At 32.9% G+C, this 15,660-nt stretch overlaps 1 protein-coding gene across 1 annotated transcript in view; it reads right to left on the reverse strand.

Moving 5' to 3' along the window:
• Positions 1-15,660, reverse strand: part of LOC149084914 (gamma-aminobutyric acid receptor subunit beta-like) — a 295,218-nt gene that overhangs the window by 71,771 nt on the left and 207,787 nt on the right. The window contains exon 5 of the mRNA XM_089232655.1: positions 14,269-14,351. Coding sequence (XP_089088781.1) covers positions 14,269-14,351 — 83 coding nt within the window. The remainder of the gene's footprint in view (positions 1-14,268; positions 14,352-15,660) is intronic.

Raw genomic sequence — 15,660 nt, forward strand, 5'->3', positions numbered from 1 at the left:
TTTAAATTTAGTGAAGAAAAGCAAATGATCCTAATATCTTTTAATGCATATATGGTATTGAAATGACGCTTTTTGAACGATAGTGATAAAAATGAGATCTTATAGAATTAGCACAGTCACTCTTGAGCTTGATAAGTGCATCATTATTAGTAGAGCACGGGAGTTCATGCAAAATGCCATAAATGCCTTTTTTTGCCTATTTTCAAACGTTTTTTTTGGTAAAAATGCCTTTTTTGAGATTTTTCTGCCTTAAATTCCTATTTCGACGTTGTTTTATGCATATTCATGAATTTTAAAAGTCATTTTCTGTAGAATTTATATGTTTTAGCATTGAGAACTTGGATTTTATTTTATTCAAATCTTCAACCCTTAGTATTAATAATTCTCACCAGAAAGCTTTCCTTCCAACGGCTCTATAGGCATAAAATAGGCAATACAAATACAATACAAATACAATAGGCATAAAATAGGCGGCCCACAAATAGGCATAAGTGCTTGAGAGATAGGAAAATTGGGGCAAGGCATAAAAGTGACTAAGATTTTTCATCTTTGCTATACGTAGCTTTCAGATAGTGATCAAAATGCCATAGAAATCGCATCAAGATATTAAGATTTCCACACGAAAGCAACCCATTAAAAGCTGTATAAGAAAAGCTGAGAATATATTAGAATCTTATTTCTCCCCATGGGTTTTTCGTGCATTTGCACAGCATTGTAGTTAAATAGCTAACCGGTAACTATCCTAACAGCCCTTTAGTTGACATCATACTACAAAATGCCGGGATGGGAGGTAACAGGGCTCTAGCCCTAGAACTCATACCTTTTTGATTTTTTACACCATAAATAAATGAACTACAAACAAACATGACAAGTTATTTCAGATACACAAAATTCATGTCCAAAAATTTGAGAGATCTTTTTTAAAATCTACGCAGACCGACTGAATACAAAGCTTAATCTTTGAAAATTAAAAAAAAATATATGCGTCATTATTACGAAAATGTTTTTCAAATAATTCCATTTGAAAATGTTTGACTTTGATATGATTATTCTTTAATTTTGTCTAGCACTATTTTTGCATGTTAGCTAATTATGTATCAATTATATAATTAAGTATTCGATTGAATCGAGCTCCAACCTAACCTTGTGAGACCACAAACACTTTTTCTTTGGCATGATGATATCAAATTAACCTGACAAAAAATGAAATTATTATAATCTATTGTTGACACAGTAGAGATTGAATAAGTGCAATCAATATTTTAGCTAGTTTTCAGACCCTTAATATCGTAGCATTTAGTAACTTTTCTATAACCATTTTTTGTGCCTAATCTTTCGGGCTCTAATTATTAGTATATTGTAATGAACGAAGTATAAATATATAACGATTATTCAGAGACAAAGGATAGTTTGCATAAATTAAATTAGTTTTTTTTCTGTGCCATGTGAGGCATTATAGTTCATACAAAATGACAAGTATGTTTTTAACTCACGCATTCCCAGTATCAAAATTTCATAAATTTTGAATATTTTTTCCAGCTATTTTAAGAAACTCCAGCAGGTATCTTTAGTTTTCGAGTTGAAAAATATCAAAAATTGAAAAATTAAAAATTGAAATGTAGACAAGACATTTCACATGCAGTAGAAATAAAATAAATTTCTCGAATATTTGTATTTAATTGAAATTAAAATACTGAACAATCATCCTAGCTTACTAAATATATCAAAAACAAAAGTACAGTATATTGAAAGAGTAAAAATTAAAAGTAATATAGAAGCATAAAAAAAGTTATTTTAACTTATTTTGAAAATATTTTGAACAAACATCTTCTTTTATACTAATTTGGAAATCATAAAACGATTAGAGATCATAATATGTACCCAAATATTGTCGAAATACAATGAAAATGTTTTTCCTATGAATTTTCATTTTCAAAAATGGAAAAAAAAGCTAAATAATGAAAAAAGCACGAAAAGGAAGATCCACGAAATTTTATTTCATTAAAATAGTTGAAATGCAAGAAAGGGGGTATGTGGAAAAATGTGGATCATGGAAATGTCAAGTATTTGAAGGAAAAGTTCCAATTTTTGTTTCAAATCAGTAAGTTAGATAACCATGATATACTAGTGTACACACAAACACACATACGTGGAATTTTACGAGAAAAATGTCCGAAAAGAATAAACAATTTAGTTTTCCTAAAAGTAGAATAAAATGAAAAAAAATTAGAAGAGTAAATTCAGATGTGGTATTTTCACCTCAGTGACATCGAGGTATAAGAATTAAAATTAAATTAAATGCAATTTAAATGTAATTTTTAAATTAATTTAAATTGCTCTAATTTAAATTAAATTATAAAAATCAAATTTTTTGACGTGCCCTGATCCGAAATAATAATAATAACATGATCCTCACGTATTCCCAAGGGATCAGCATGATCCGTCAACGGAATTTGTTAGTGTTAGTAAACATCCATGCCCGAACCCAGACCTGCACAGTGAGAAGCTAGTTCCCTAACCACTCGACTGCCAGGCGGCATATTTTTCAATTATAAAAAGTAGGACATTATAGAATTAATAGAACTTTGTGTCAAATACCAAAAAAACTCGACGAGATATCGATGGTTAAAATTCTTGATTTTAGACAACGTTTCGTAAAATACAAAGTCCTGAAACTTTTGAAAACTGATAAAATTGTGATAAATTGCCAAATGTTATATGCAGAAACTATAGTATAATCTTATATCGCTGTACTTTTTTTGTAAGAGTGTAAAAACGCCATTTTCCACAAAAAGTACTAAATTAGTTTTAATTTATAATTTAATAAACAAGACATTTTTTTTATTTTAAACAAAATATATGCTTTCCAACTGACCGATTCGCTCCTATTTATTAAATTTTTCCTTAATTTTTAAAATATTACATCCGAAAATTTACGATTTATATACCACAATGTGCACATCGCATTCTTAGCGAGCGTTAATGCGTTGGAAATTCTGGAAACATGATAAAAATTGAAGGAAAATTGCGTAAAGATATAAAATTAAGGATTATTTTTATTGAAGACGGTATAGGATTTATAGAACACATGGAGGCAATTAATATCAGTAAGTCTGACTCGACGGAGTCTTTCGTTTGACCTCCGTCATTGTGAATCAGTTTCTTTGATCGATGATGGAATCACATCTGCCATCATAAACCACTGTGGTCAACCCATCCATCAAATAATCAGTTATTAGCGCTGGTTTTTTCTTCACAGCTATTTTTCGAATTCCACGTTACATGTTCCGGGACTGATAGTGAATATTTCGCTATTAGAGATTAATCTGAGGAACATCTAATAAATTGTGACACGCCAGAAAAGGTGTTAAATTCCCGGACGTATACCTCTAGATCAGGCATCTTCAACCCGGTGCTCGAATGAAGTACCCAGAAGTACTGAAGCTCCCTGAAGTACCCAGAGTGCTCGATGCCCAATTTCGTGCTCGTGAGCACTTGATCAACGTTCCAATTAAACACCGTAGAGGAATTGCATTGAAGGAGTGAAATCATTGTCATTTAATGCATTCGTTTGTTAAACTTGCCGTAAGGGCGCTCTTCTTTTGATGATGGGTACAGGCAATGCTCGCAACTGGAAAAAGGTTGAAGACCTCTGGTCTAGATCGTGCGTTCGATGTGTTCAGTGCTGCGATCTATTTTCCAAACTGGAAATGAAAAATTGCGATTAATGTAATTCCTTTTGCGTTGTGCGTCTGTTTTTCTCTGTGGAAAGACTTCTTTATAGGACAAGAAGACAAATGAAAATCGAAATTTGTTTTGAACTGTTTCATGTCCGCGGTCACAGAAAAACTTCGATATGTTTAAGCTGAAATGCAGATCATATCTGCTAAAAATATTCACGTTTTCTAATAAGTTTGTTTCTCTAATACAAAAATGTTTCCCAAATTGGACGATGGAATTGTCTGGGGGGCGATACGGGTATAACATAAGATCCTGTGGGTTCACTTGAATTGGGGGGGGGCGATGAGAGAGAAAAGATTTCTGAAGAAGGGGGCGATGAAACAAAAAGTTTGGGAAACTTAGAAGAGTCTAATAAGTCATACCGACCAAAACAAGTGCTTATTGTATACTCTTCACACCTTCTACGCCAAAATTCAGTATTAATTTTTTTTATTGATTTGTGTTTATGTCAAAATGTCTTTTAATAAGAAAAAAAAATTAATTGATCAATTTTAGTAAAAAAGGTAAAATAATAGTACACGTAAGTAATAGTTAATTGCATAGGCGTGCGCAAAATTTTCTCAAGGGGGGAGGGTTACGTTTTTTCCTGAAAAATAACACTATAATCTCGGCTTGGGGGGGGGGGTAACTCCCCTTTGCGTACGCCAACTAATGGTAATATATATATATATATATATATTAATTATTAATATGAAATATTAACAAATATTTTTCAAATATTGGTTACAACTTTGAAAAAAAAATATATATATATATATATATATATATATATATATATATATATATATATATATATATATATATATATATATATATATATATATATATAATACATACAGGGTGATCAGCGAATAAGCCCTTATTTCAAAATTAAATATCTCTACAACAAAGATCAATAGAATTATGCGGTAGACGGTACGTTTAATTAGCAAAACTGTAAGAATGTTGTACAGGAATTTCGAAAATTTAGTTTTTTTTTAAATTTTCTTTAAATTTAAAAAAAAAAACTGGAGATTTTGGGGTTCCGAAAATCCTCATTTGTGTGAAGAGAAACCACTGCATTCGCCTAAAGTTACTGCATGGGCTGCGGTATGCGCCAGAGGCATTATCGGAGAATTAAGAGTTTCTTCGTGCGAGAAACGATTATTACTGAACGTTACGTTACAATTTTGGAACAATTTGTCAGCACACATGGCGCATACCGCAGCCCATGCAGTAACTTTAGGCGAATGCAGTGGTTTCTCTTCACACAAATGAGGATTTTCGGAACCCCAAAATCTCCAGTTTTTTTTTTAAATTTAAAGAAAATTAAAAAAAAAACTAAGTTTTCGAAATTCCTGTACAACATTCTTACAGTTTTCCTAATAAACGTACCGTTTACCGCATAATTCTATTGATCTTTCTTGTAGAGATATTTAATTTTGAAATAAGGGCTTATTCGCTGATCACCCTGTATATAGCCTATATAATATTTTATAGTGAAAAACACTTTGGTAAAAAAATTGCAAAAAAAACTACAGTTGTTCCTGCACAAGGTACTGAATGGAATATTTATTAGGATGGCTTCATAAAATAAGGATCAAGGCCACAATCACGCGTCTTTTAAAAAGTCCATATTCCCTGAAATCAATCTGTGTAAACGAGCAGCATGAGAAGTAGGCTTGAAATGTTTCCGTAAAACCTTGATTTCGAAGGAACTTACAAGTTGAAGCAATAACTTTCACTCGTGAGTTGAAATTAATTAAGAGTTACAAACCAGGTGAATTGTCATTAATGAGCATCGCATTAAACGAATTATTTTTAAGACTGGCCATAACCTAGGATTTCGGGCATGGAAATTGTTACGGACACAATTCCATTGATAGTTCGGGCCTGGAAAAATAACAGATGCCATGGAATTCATTTTTTAAAAATCACAGCAAAATTTTCACTTTTAACAAATTCCCTTGCTCATAACGTAGCTTCTTGAAAATTAGCGTTGTTCATTGCATATAGAGAGCCCAGAAGAAAATCTGTGTAAATAAATTTTAAGAAAAGGACTTTCGTATTGCAAGTGCTTCTTCATTGCTGAAACTTTCAGTTATCAAAGCATTCAAGTCATTATCGGTAAATAGCGCTACTTATACTGACCACGAAATATAAGATCCTTTTACCTCATTTTTAATGTTTATTGACTTACACTGATTGGCTTCTGAGCCCTCCATATATTATTCTGATCGACCAAACAATTTATTCTTGATTATAACTTGATATCACTACCAATTTTGCAACTATCCTGTGATTTTGCTTGCATTTGAGGAGTGGGCATTTTTCAGAGAAATTTACGTATCTCAGCTCCGGTTTATTCCCGTATTTCACATAGCAGAAATAATAGGCATTTCTAATCAGAAAATTCTGTTTGAATGTTGTTCGAGTACATAAATATTTTGTTAGGATCCCCAGTCGACTCTTTTCATATTCACTCGTTATTTTTCTTCGCGAAATAATACAGTTAAAAATCGAAGTCAACTAACCAAATTGAGTATTCGAAGTCTGCGGATGGCTGTGATCCGATATTGAATTACGAATGATTTCCTCGGAATAAGTGTTGATGACCGTCCGCACGAACGTAATTAGCTATGCCATGTATGTATATATCTGTTCAAATCTCCTTCAGACTAAGTCATCTCTTTTACCGTTATATATCCCAGATAACGAGAACTCGAGCCGGCATGACAAACATCTGTTAGAGCTACGAATTTACATTCGTTCCAAGTCTTTTGCTCTAATTCGAAGGGCAACTATCGGCAGACAAATTGCGTTTAAATCGATTACTTTCCCTGAGAGCATTTGCTCAAAGACTGGTTTTTTTTTTCCTCCCTCGAACCCTTTGTTAAACATTCGGCTTCGAAGAAAGTGCAAATTATTGAATTAGACCCGTTTTGTGGTCTCTTCTACGTAACCTTTATAATAAGAATTTTATTATAATAAGATAAATTCACTAAAAGCTATAAATACTGAAAACTAAACACTTTTTTAGAGAAATAGTCAGGATTTTCTCTAGAAGTATTTTGAAGTCAATTTTTTTTTCTCTTATTCGAGCACTGAATTATGAAATATATTTACACGTTTGTTTTAAAAAAAATAGAACATCTCAAAGAATTTCTACGCATTATATGCTCATGTTTGAAAGCTGAATTTTACAGTATGGTTGCGATTTTAAAGAATTCTAAATTTGGAATGATTTGTAAACGTAAAAGTAGTTGCTTCCTTTTTATATAAAAAAAAGATAAATTCCCGAAATTTTTATTTGATAAAATTGATATTTCTAGACTAAAAAAAAAACCCGGATTATCACATGAATATTTTTATGGAAATGGCATCAACATCTCCGTTCAAGTGTTGTTCGTCTTGAGTATGTAAACACAAAATGTTTTTAGACATATCATAGAATCATATAATAAATCATAGAATCTCTTTCAATAGACAAAATAGCCGATCATTCAGTGATGGCCTTAGCAGGAATTGTTTTTCACCAAGATTTCACCAAGATTTTTCCCATGCTGTCAAAACACATGCACACGTAATATGTCATGTTTACAGATATTTCATTTTTTGTATATGCAATGTCGTATTTCCGCTTGGAGGATTCATGGTTTACATATACAGTATAACCAAGAACACGTGGAAAAAGTTCATGTGCATTTTCACAAACTTTGATAACCGGTTTTATTCAGATGTTCTAATTTTCCAAACAAAAATACTTTGACGTTTTTGGATGCATTCAATCAATTTAATAAATTTTCTTTTACCACGGATATACTAAAGAAGAACCCTCCTTTAGCAGATGAGATGTAATTAAACAGTCATACTGCAAAATCAGGCTTTCCAACAGGAGCATTTTCGTGAACTGCGTTCGCAATTTTCTTTGCTGTTCAAATTTTTGAAACTTGTTCAGATCAGCAAAAATGTTAATTTCTCTTTTTTTTAGGAAAAAGAGTGTGAAATAAATTAATCTACTGAGCATCATAATATTATTTTATTCTCTTCTCTTCGCTTTTATTTGCAATAACACTGCAAATAAAAAAACATTTCCTGTATTTTGAATGCTGTATATCTCTAATGATCAGAACATGAACATGCAGATAAACATGCAGGTTCGGATTCCTAATTAGGTACAAACCCATCTCAAATTCCCCGTGGGGATCACGAATATGTGTAATCGTAATTAATTTGTAATCGGATAAATTATCAGTAACATGCAGCAAATATTCGCAATGAAAATAAATGTTCCATATTCTCATTGAAAAACGTAATACAAAAAGAGATGGAATTGCTTCAGGCAAAATGAATAAATAAATATTATATTTCTACTATCAACTATCGTCAGAACGGTTTCCACTTATCCGATTTCTTTTTTATATAATGTATTGAGACGGAACTAAATTAGAGAAAATTATGCAATGAATAGACATGCTCTCTTTGCCGATAGACATGCTCTCGGGATCCATTTTTAGCAGTTAGATTGTTGGAATGAAGGGGGATCCGACGTTCTTATTTTAGTTTAGGATACTAAATACTGTTACTACCACAGAAACACAGATAAACTGAAGAGTTCTTGTTGGTGAAATAGTATTTTACTCAACAAAAAACAGAGAAAATGATAATATGTTTTAGATATATGGAATGAAATAGTTACATAATTATTCAGGGTGATTATAATTAAAGTTCCCGTACTCTGAGTAGTTTTTCTCAAAAACTGCTTATCCGAATACAGCCAATTTTTGAGGATATCTTAATGACAGCATGGAGAGAGATTTATGAAATAAAAAAAAAAATTAAATTTTCGACCACCAGGTGAAAAAGTGTCCCTTTTTTATTGAATTTTCCTTCTGCTTTATGTGAGGTATTACTTTTTTTAAATTTTCAACAAGTTAGGTTATTTAATTCATGGTGCCAGAGTGGCGTGGTGGTACGATGCTCATCTACTATCGTGAATGTTGCCGTCAGGTTCCAGGTTCAAACCAGTGGAAGAATATAGCAAACAAGATATTTTCCCTTATGAGCTTGAGGCGGCCACCGATAGATGGCGCCTTTATTTCCGACAGAGCGATATGGCCGGAGTTGGTGTTTGGTTAAGTAGTGTATGATGTTACACAAAAAAGGAAGAAATATTTGTCATCACTCGGAGATTAGTGCTGAACAAAGTTTTTTCTTTCAAGCAAGAAGATAAACTTGAATATTCGGTAGGGCCATCAAAGCTTCACCATGGCTTAGCAATCATTAAAACTAGGAAGTTTCCATATTTCAACACTATATTTAGGCATAAAAACTGAAGAAATTATATTAGAATAATATTTCAGGATTTTTATCCAGTTATTTGTGATTTTATTTTTCTTGATAATCGCTGCATAAGTAACTCAAATTATTTGTTCTGAATATTATCATACAGGGTGGTTAAAAAATAAACTGACATTATTCCGACGTACTTTACATAGCGCCCATTGTGATGGAGATATTTTGATAAAACTTGGTATGTAGGATATATGTACCATAGAAAAAAAGAAGATTCAATAAAAATAGTTCAATTTCAGACCACCAGGTGAAAAAGTGATTCTTTTTATCGCGGTTATCTTTTTTCCATGGTGAAAATAGCTCATATACCAAGTTTCGATGAAATACATCCACCACCTTGGGCGCTACATACGTCGCGTCCGAGTAGTGCCAGGTGGATTATATTTACACTACAGCGCCTTTTACCTGGTGGTCAAAAATCTTTGGTCAAAAAAAAATTTCTTTCCCATGATCCATATATCTTATATACCAAATTTCATAAAAATACCATCATCAGAATGGGTGCTACATACGTCTCAGTAGTATCAGTTTATTTATAACAACCCTGTATAACACAAGTGTGTATGTTTGTGAATGAAACGAAAAAGAAATTTAAATTTGCTAAATTGGCTTTGAAAAAAAAAATCAAAAATTAAAATTTTGCCTCATTAGCCGCCACTTCCGTTTATGTTTTAAACCCAACCAATTCATTAACAACAGAAACAGTACAACTGTCTTAGAAAAACTCTTACCATAAACTAAAATGTGGGGAATGCTTTTAGCTTCAATATTCCTAAAATTTATACTATATTATTGCTTGTTCGTTCAATCTAGTTGTTCTATAAAACGTGGTGCGTTCGATTTTCTGCATCATGATAATTCGAACATCTTGAAATATTTGTATGTTTTTTTACGTATTTTTGGAAGTAATTTTTCTATTTTGACAGAAATAGCATAACGTTTATATATATAAATGATGATATGTATGTTTTTTTTTTTTTTTTTGAATACCTTTCAAAGTGCGAGGTATCGGTTAACTTCAAGAGTAAATATGTTGCTTATCACGAAAACACGTTTTAAGAGCATTTCTCTTTGAAATTTTTCTTTGCTGATTGTATCTCTTGCTTGGAGCATTTGCGGGAACCCGTTAAAAAGCAGCAGCTGCTGGAAACAAATTGTACGCGGCGAGAAATGGAAAAGAACAGAAAAAAAAAATAACTGTTTAACCTTGCAAATGAGATTTAAATAGTTGCCTTCCCTGAAAGCAACGCTGTATATCGATTTAACATTTACACTCATTACGCCGATGGGTTATCAGCTCACGACGTCACCGTCCCTTGTGTCGAACTACTTTATTAGACAAAAATTAGAAGCAAAAAAAAAATCACGGAACCGGTAAAGCCGAAAAAGATAAGTTGTGGTTCACCGCAGTATATTTTAATGAATACCGGTAGCTTCAAAATTCCAACGAACACCCGTTCTATTTTCAAAAATAATGTATTAGTAACTTACTATTATTATTTTTTAAAATAACTTTAGTAAAATTAATAAATTTCCAATAACTGTGAGATAAATTCTGGTGTATAAAAATATCAATAGCATGTTTCATAATGAATTTATACATTGTACTGAATTTTTATTGAAATTTTTTTTGTAGAAAAACTTAAAAAATTGGAATATTGAATTTTTTTAAAATAACAATAAAACGTGAAAATGTAATAACTCTTATTCAGAACTATTTTTTCGTTCTAGATCATTAAAAGTTTTGAAATCTACGAGTTTGTAAAAAATACCTTGATTTCGAACGATATTTCATGATTACGATTCAACTTAAAAAGTCACGTAACGTAGCGTAAAATTACTTTCGTTTCATTTTTGATCAAATGATTCGTAAGATATTGATGAATTTTTTGCCTATCAAAAATGATATACAGGCATATACTTTCTAAGAAAATACAGTGGAACCTCCACTTACGGACACTCCCCTCAGGGATTTAATGTATTTCGCTCCCCGATAGCGGACAGTAAAATCAGGCCCACAGTAAAAAAAACTCCAATTTTTTTTCCAAAAACTCTAGTTTAATAACTTTTGGTTCATAAATCGAGAATTTATCATATTCAACTAAAATTATGTTTAATCCCAAGATCGTGTTGTTAAATATGATAAATCGTCAATTAATTACTTAATTAACTGAACATAACTATGGTCCAGGATGGTCAATTCGTATGGTAATGTTGGTTTTGTTTGTTGATACGTGTGAAGAGAGTAAACATTACAAGACTGATAAGGCTGTTATGAATATTTTTATCTTCTTCACAAGTCATTTTACTTTAACTTAATTTTAATTGCGAAATATGTATAGTGCACATACGGGTAAAAATAATTAATTGGTTTAATGAAGAGAAGAAAAATTATAATTTTTTCCATATTTATCATACTTTCCAACTTTATTGGGAAATGTGCATGATCACCGGTAAAAGTGATATAAATGTAATGAAATTTAGTCAAACTTTCTTTATTAAGACGATTTGTGATTCATTTTAACTTTAAAATGAATAGAAACCAACTGCGATCGAAGCGAAATGTCGTATACAAATACAAAGCCACAACAGGCAAAATGTCCAACGAGTGGCTGAGATGAGTGAAAGTCGTCCATACGAGGTTCCACTGTATATCATACCTCCCCATAAGCGGACAAAAATTTTGGACCCATGGGTGTCCATTCAGAGGTTCTACTGTAATATGTTTCAGCTCGATTTGCCGCAGCTCGGAGAACATTTCAATATTCGTAATTTAAATCACTTGATAATGAAGATGATTCTTATTTCTGTTTGAGAAGACTTTGAATGCTGACGCATTTTTGGAAATTCCAAGGAAAAAGCCAATTTGCTTCACTAAAATTTCTCACCAGGTTCTGTGACTTCAATCGGCTTATGCTTTTCGAACGACAGCAATTAATAGGAAGCTCCCTTTAGCAATCGTAAGCGCTATTTCGTCGAAGAGTACATGGGAACATGGAGAGAAAACATTCTAAAATCGATATCTTAAACCACTTCGTTAATTGCCGCCGTTCATTCTAGTTTAGCAGGTGTTGCAGTAATTGCGAAGCAAAGTCTCGAGAAGACGAGACGCGTCTTTAAAGTAACTCCAAGCAAGAAAAGCTAATTGAGCAATGAAGAAAAATACTTCGCTTACTCAAGAGCCGATTTAAACTCTCAAATATTTCCCCCCATGTCTAAAGTGTTCGTTAAATTTCAACTCCGGATATATACACGCAAACATTATTAGCACTCGGGAAACGAACTCCGTCCTCTTACATAGCACATATTATTATATTCGAAAGCTCGTTAATGATACAGATATCATATAATGGATCAACTGTTATCATCTAAGAACTCAACTGGAATGGTAAAGTTTTGCACTAAACAAATAAAAGTGCGCGCGCGTGTGTAGCGGAAGGATTTTGCCAATATTCTTTACTATGTGTATACGAAAATTACAAACCTTTATTTCCTACTATTTTTAAATGTAGGGTACTTCCTAAATTTCGCCTATTTTAAAGTACTAAAAGAATTCCTTCGTATGCAGTTGAAAAATTTGCTAGATTATAAGAGAATCCAAAATCGCAATGAAGTTCTTCGAACTCAAATAATGCGCTTAAATACAACAAACAGCTAACAATAATAAAAATAATAAACAAAATGACAGAAGCACGCAATCGTATAAATATGCAACGGTGCGTTATGCTGAACATTGGAACAGTGTATCTGGTAATTAAGTAATTGATACGCGTTAGTTCCGGCGTGTATGTCTATTTTTAGGATCATTGGATGAACGGAAACTGGGAGCAGAAATGATTCTAAGCCTCGAGATATTCATTGAAAATAATATTACGTGTTTTAAATTATAAAATGAGCAATAGTTATAATATCATCGGAAATTCTGGCGGGAAGTCTAAAAATTTCTTCACTTTCATCAGTTTGTTTGCTGGCTGCAGATGTGTTGAAGGCATAAATGCATATTATTTATCCAGAAAGGAACACATTTCTAGAATCCATCCATACCAGATGTATAGTTGGTAGGTAAATGCATTACCAGGATAACATCCGAAGGTTAAAACTTGTTATACAGCCCACGCCGCTTAATGTGATCACATCGGGTTTAGAAATTTCTGATAACAATAGCCGAATGATAAGTATGAGTTACTTATCTTGACCCGGCGAATGTGATTCGCTATATGGGGGTTCCCTGGAGAGAGCATTTATATTTTCTCAATGAAAAAAAAGATTTACAGCCTACCCCAGGGTGCACCTTTGCGCCGGGTTTAACAATTTACATTAAATTACAATTATAAAAACATAACTACAGAATTACAGCTCTCTCTCTCTTACATTATACCCCGGGCAGCATCATTAACATGACGCGAGCAGGAAACCGAATGATAAGTATATCTGACAAAAATTCCGTTTGCAAGTACTATGACCATACATACTGTTTGGTGGAACGGGACGTATGGGAAACTTGTTATGTGTAAAACGGGACATTTGTTCCATTTTTAGCTAAAATCCTGTTTTTTTTTAGCCATTGAGAGGCGTTAGAATGAAACTGTCTAGCGTATCACGAATTACGATACTTTCTTTAATATAATACATTACATAGATCCCTTGCGAAAGTTACTCGAAAAAAAACCAATGTGAATCTGGTCAACTGAAAGAAACTGATCAAGAACTGAAGGAAAGTATTTTTTTGTCATACATTTGCCTTCACTATAGGAAGGCGATTGCAAAAGCAGCTCCACACGTTCATGAATAACAGTGAATACTACGTACCGATTACGGCATTAAATACGGAAATGTATGCTATAAGAGAGGAGGCACGAACACACTTTCTATCATCCTGCATAGTCCTGCAGGGTGATAACGATAATATTATCCGAAATAATATTGATAATTAATAATAACATTATCCGAAGTTCCGATAACTATGAATGAATTTTTTTCCATATAATGATATTGGTCCGTTCTGTTCTTTGCAAAAGTTACAACAATAAAATTAATTCGAGATGCTAATAAGCGGCGTTGATTGTATTTGACGAAAAACGTTTTCACAGCAGAAATAGCATTGGATTTGTTTTTTTCAAACGTTTGTCTATAATCTTGGTACTCAACCAAACCACAAAGCATGAAACTTATAGATGCAATAAGAGTACTTACAGCTCTCTATTTCCACAGTACATTCTTGGCGGTCCATTGGGAAGTACCGCAGATCCATGGGACAGCTGTTTGTCACTGTTAACCTGCAGAACGATACATATAAAAAAAAAACGATTAGCTTAAAATTGATTTTATCGTAAAAGTTGAATACAACGACTACGATGCAAGAAATGATTCCATTAGCTTCAGGGGAAATAAATTTTTTATAATATTTACAAATTTTTGGATGTTGTATCTTTTTGATGTTGTGAAATGTGACTGTGATGACATTCATTCCCAATAGTTATTTCTTACGATTGGTTCTTTAACAGAGGAATTAATGATCCAAAATAATTATAATTCAATAAAATAAATGGTTTTGTAATTAATATTGTATTTTTGATTCACACAAAATTAACACATCGCAGACAGAATTCCAGTTTAACAATGTAATATGCTCATTTATTTTGTGCGTACTTGCTTCGCAGAAAGCCATTGTGAATTCGTTTGCTGATTGCCAGACTCATATTTTAACTCATAAAAAAAAAGCAATTTAAAATGATATGATAGTGGTGATCATGCATATGAAACACTTAATATACAGGGTGTCCTGTAAGTGCTAATACGGCCGTTATCTCATCAAGCGTTCGTCGTAGAGGTGTAATTCGGATTTAAGAAATGCTCGAAAGGCGTTCAAAAATTACCCTGTACGAGTTTAGAGAGAGAAAATACGGTTCATCATAATATAAAAATAATCTAAATTTTTAGACGGTTCCCCCTGTCCTCTAACTTCCGATTAGAAAGTTGTTGCCCTGTCTCTCGTGAGGCCAACGGAAAAAACTAAAAAAAACTTAAACGTTTCTAAGTGCAATATTCGCTGAATATTCGTATGATGTGCGGGTAAAAATAATTAATTGGTTTGATGAAGAGAATTATACATTATACTATGGGGCCGTTCAAGTATTACGTCATCATCGATGGGGGGGGGAGGAGGGTTTCCGATTTGCTGAGTTTTGATGACAAGGGGGAGGGGGGTTTTGATAATGCTTACGTCATCAACCACCCTTTATGAAATATGAAATATTCTTATGGTATCTTAGTCGGTGAGCCAAAAACGAGAAAACCTGTCGATAGTTTGTGGGCACTTGAAATAACATCCCCCCCCCACTATTGATAAGTGTCCTACAGAGCCATTTTAGTGATCTCTAAAATTTTCGCGAATCCAAGTGATCTGGAAATGTGTCCGGGCTGCTTAAGTGCTCTGGAACTGTGCCACGCATCACTCAAGTGATCCGTAGTTACATGCCGCGGATCACTTAAATAATCTGAGAATGTGCCGTGGGTAACTTGAGTGATGTAGAACCGCACTGGGGGCCACTTAAGTGCTCTAAAACTACGTCACATGTCACTCAA

Source organism: Pholcus phalangioides, unplaced genomic scaffold, assembly GCF_987345545.1.
Source record: "Pholcus phalangioides strain wild (caught in Gottingen) unplaced genomic scaffold, Ppha-v1.0 ptg000007l_1, whole genome shotgun sequence".
Taxonomy (NCBI): domain Eukaryota; kingdom Metazoa; phylum Arthropoda; class Arachnida; order Araneae; family Pholcidae; genus Pholcus; species Pholcus phalangioides.